At 41.0% G+C, this 4,398-nt stretch overlaps 1 protein-coding gene across 1 annotated transcript; it reads left to right on the top strand.

Moving 5' to 3' along the window:
* Window positions 1–212: 212 nt before the first annotated feature.
* Window positions 213–2,585, top strand: C11H2orf83 (chromosome 11 C2orf83 homolog). The gene is made up of 2 exons (XM_031555107.1): window positions 213–631; window positions 1,838–2,585. Exons 1-2 carry the CDS (start codon window positions 515–517, stop codon window positions 2,015–2,017), a joined length of 297 nt encoding a protein of 98 aa, XP_031410967.1. The 5' UTR covers window positions 213–514; the 3' UTR covers window positions 2,018–2,585.
* Window positions 2,586–4,398: the final 1,813 nt, after the last annotated feature.

Below are 4,398 nucleotides of genomic sequence, written 5' to 3'. Positions count from 1 at the left end.
AGAGAGAAAGAAAGAAAATGCTGATAAAACTACAGGACATGACAAAACAATACTCATCTTTAACAAAGGCAATTAAACCCTCCACTTATATTTTGGTGGATTTTTAGTGTATTATAATGGATCACACCTGAACTACTTCAACATATTCTATAGAAAAAATAAAAACTTGCATCAAAAAGCTATGAAAAATCAGTTCAAAACATTCTGCTGGGATATTTGTTCAGATAGAAACTTAGGAGGTAAATATTGCTAAGAAAGACTATTGCCAAAACAAGATTTACATCAGAAAAATTGCTTACAACATATAACTATTACCATTATTTCTCTTTCTTGCCTTAATGAATAGTCTCTATCTCAACCTGTGAGTTCTAATTTTTCCCCACTGATTCTCTCCCCCTATCCTACCGGGGGAAGAGGAAAGAGCACACAGCTGCTTGGTGCTGAGCTGCATGCTGGGTGAAACCACAGCACCTGCCCATCTCACCACAGGTTCCAGATTGCAGTCAACCTGAGCATGGAGCGCTATGCTTTGATGTTTGGGCTGAATAACTTCATTGCACTGGTGATTCAGACCATCCTTACAGTAGTTGCTGTGGACTCAAAAGGCCTGGGACTGGACATCGTGACTCAGGTATGTGCTTGTTAACTTGCTTGCCTTCATTATTCAGCCAATTCATCTTCAAAGTTTACAAAAAGAAATTATAATGCAAAGGATAACGTAATTCCCTTTATTCTATAAAAATCAAGGCAGTATATCTGGTGTTAGCCTTCCTGTTAGTGCAGCATTTCTAATGATGAGAAACAACTTTTTTAAGGTGATGACTCCACACCTTAAATAACTTGGCCCTGATACCTCACTAGCTTTTGCTAATTCACAGGGCATTGAATAACATCCTCTGCCCAAAAAATTAAGCTGGTTCTCAGATGTTGAATCAACATAACCCCACACTGTCAGGGGACCTCAAGACCACGAGACAGCATGGATTATTGAAATTACTTCAGTTCAAGGACACTTGCCTTCTAATTGCAGCTCAAGAGTAAACCTGATCGATATCTCAAGATGAGTAATGTCTCACTACCTGTGGTTTGGTCATTCAATTTGGCATGGGATATCCTCTCCCACATCAATGTCCGTAACTTCAATCAGACCAATTCCGTTCACAACAGTCAGTTGAAATTTACCAATTTCTGCATTTTCTCAGTTGGCATCTGAGAAACTGAGGCAACTCCCTGCTCCCATGGATTTGAAGAAAATTAAAACTATCCAAATGTTCTCCATGGAGACAGCAGAAGTTACTTGGATAAATGAAAGATTAAATGAAAGCTTAAAGATTAGGTCTTGAAGATTGAGGACAGGAACACCACAGACTTCATAAACAGACTTCATAAATAGGCCGCTGTTGTTGGAAATATTGATTGAAATTCGTATTATATTTACTGAACCCAGTGTGGTGATTCCAGTGAAATGTGCGAGTAAGAGCAGGAAAAGGACAAACTTGGACTCTTCACTTGCATGATTCATTACTGTGTGAGTAATGGACATGCTGCCTCTACATTTCACAATAATATAAAAAAAATCCTGTTCCTATCCCTTCCCCCCTCTAATGTTTAATGGGAAGCATAAGGGTTGGAAACAACGTGGCAGTTCTCCACTCTTCAAAGTACTGCTTTCTGGAAAAGCTAAGATTTCACTTAATGACAAAGCAAAAAGTTCAAACATTGAAACTATTCCAGAACATAGGTAAACAAAATTGTGTCTGTTTTCAGGAGAAGCAATGCTTCTCAACCATGTGTTTTTCACCAATTTTTCTGTTTTTTTTTTTCTTTTTTCCTCTAGTTTTTAATTTATGGCAGTTACTTTTCAGTCATAGCTGGGATTTTCTTGATCAGAAGCATTTTTATGCTTGTCTCAAGGAAGTGCAACAGGAAAACAGTGAGATTTTGGAAAGAGCCTCAGAACCTCACTGAACATGAATCAAAAGAGCAGACTGTAACCGGCTGTGTGACACAGCTGTGACACAGTTGGGCTGCTCACGTGGCCCAGCCCTCGTGAAAGAAGAGCTCCTGCTGCAGCATACAGGGAACCACTGTGCAAGAGGAACTTAGAACGCAGCCCTGAAAAGCTACGCTGAATCATTGCAGCACTTCCTTGCAACATATGCCAGCTAAGATCAACATAATGGCACCGTACCAAGAATAAAAGATAAGTTACTTTAGATTCTTATTTACTTTCCTATAAATAGCTTGATAGCAGTAGTTAATACATAAAGAAAAGCACAGCAACCACTTTGGCGTTACGCTTTGCACAATTGAAAAGAGCGGAGTTCACTCTGCTTGCTTGTCTAGTTCTTGCAACCAGTGTTGCCAAGCTGCTTCCATGCACACTTGCTCATGAGTGCACACAAGCCTATTCTCTACTTCTGCCCTTTGCATGTACCTTACTCTGAGCTGAGGAGGAAGATACTGCGTCATTATACTCTCTCCTACCCAAAAACAGGCAGTTCAGTAGTAGATGACTCCCTCATAATTCAGAAGCCCACCACAGAAGCACACAAAAGCTCAAAGACAGAATTTGCACAACCTATCTGAAGGTCCATCAAAACTCTGCAATGCCACAGTTGTTGTATTATCCTTGCCTGAAAGCAGCAACCTAAGCGGTGCACTGAATTCACAGTGATCTCCATATGGAAGAGTAAAAAAAATTTGGATTCAAGTCCCCACAGACCACTGAAGGTTGGCCACGTCCCTTTGACTTCCACACTTAAGATATTTATAAATGTTAATAAGAGCCCCTCTGAGTCTTTTCTCAAGGCTGAACAGACCCAGATCGCTCAGCCTGTCCTCATAGGGGAGGATGCAGTGTGGAGGCAGAAAACAGAGATTATAAATGAGTTTGCACAGTAAATACTTAGCTTGATACAAAAATATATCCACATGTTAAAGTTATTTCTGTACTGCAGTTTGCTTCGAGTTTGCAATACCTACATCTAACTAATAAAAATAGAAAATACTTAGCATTTGCAGAATATTTTTCTTGTGGAGAGACAAGATAACACGTGTACAAATATTTACACTTTTCATAGACTGGTCATCCCCTGCAACCAGCAAACTGTCCAGGAGTTAGAGAGGGGGCAGGAAAGAAGTTGGGATCAAGTCTCAAGAAAATCAGAGGGACTTAACCAAATGAAGACAGCTTTTTTCTAGTCCATTTGTTTAGCGTTGTGCATTGTGTAGACATCCCCAGTTGCAAAGTGGCTTTAAGTAGAACAGATTAACCAATGCAGCATAAAAGAAGGTGTACTTACTCTCAGCTAAACAGTACCTTGTTACTACAGAACTACTTATGTGGAAAAAAGGAACTCGGTATTTCCTCAAGCTGTCTTTGGTACAAAAAGTTAAATACCTCCCTATAGGTAGCATCTAATAAAAGGAAAGGCATTGGCAACATGCCAAACTTTGCTTTATGTAAAAATATATTAGCAGTAATAAACTTCAGAAAAGGAGCTAGAAAAAAAAAGAACAACAACTGGTAGAAATAACATTAAAAGTTCCTCTGTTTTGAATTGGTCGCAGCTTGCCGTCTTCCTTGTACTGCCACTAAGGAGTAAAGGAACCAAGTGGATAGTATATGCAGCTTTTAGTTATAGAGAGCACTGACTTCTGAAAACAGACAAGACTTTTATACACTTACATTCCTGTCTCTAGAATTTCCAGAAGATAGATTCTGGGGTTGGGAGGAGTATTTGGAAGGGGAAGGGGGATAGGGAAGCTCTTAGGAGTGTTAGGAATGACAACAGAATCATAATCAGTAACAGAAAAGTAAAGCCTCATGTTATCCTGAATTTTCAGCAGCAAGACAATGTTGATCCAGCAATCACTTACTGGCTTCATCCAAACAATTGAGATGCACGTGTCCTGCTGCGTGTTCATGTACAACACACACGCTTTGAAGAAGCCACAATTGAGGTTTGGCAGGTACCAGCAGGGCTTTTTAGATCTGCAGGAAAGTGAAACTTGGAACAAATCCACCTCCCCTTGCAGCTGAGCTGAATATGAAGGGCTCGTCTCTCCTCTAAGCATGCCAAAGGATTCTACATAACCATTGCTATCCCAAGTGACAGCCCACATTTAGGGACCTGGGCGTCCTGGTGGACGACAGGTTGGCCATGAGCCAGCAGTGTGCCCTCGTGGCCAAAAAGGCCAATGGCATTCTGGGGTGCATTAAGAAGAGCGTGTCCAGCAGGTCGAGGGAGGTGATCCTCCCCTCTACTCTGCCCTGGTAAGGCCTCATCTGGAGTACTGTGTCCAGTTCTGGGCTCCCCAGTACAAAAAAGACAGGGATCTCTTGGAAAGAGTCCAGCGGAGGGCCACAAAGATGGTGAAGGGCCTGGAGCATCT

The sequence above is a fragment of the Meleagris gallopavo genome, chromosome 11 (assembly GCF_000146605.3).
Source record: "Meleagris gallopavo isolate NT-WF06-2002-E0010 breed Aviagen turkey brand Nicholas breeding stock chromosome 11, Turkey_5.1, whole genome shotgun sequence".
Lineage (NCBI taxonomy): Eukaryota > Metazoa > Chordata > Aves > Galliformes > Phasianidae > Meleagris > Meleagris gallopavo.
Note: the sequence above shows the minus strand (reverse complement) of the source record. Positions and strands in the feature narration are given on the sequence as shown.

Excerpts from the sequence above, each read along its gene's own strand:
- C11H2orf83 (XM_031555107.1), top strand. The coding sequence starts at position 515 with ATGGAGCGCTATGCTTTGATGTTTGGGCTGAATAACTTCATTGCACTG. Across the intron at positions 632-1,837 it reads GACTGGACATCGTGACTCAG|TTTTTAATTTATGGCAGTTA; the intron begins GTATGTGCTTGT and ends TTTTTCCTCTAG.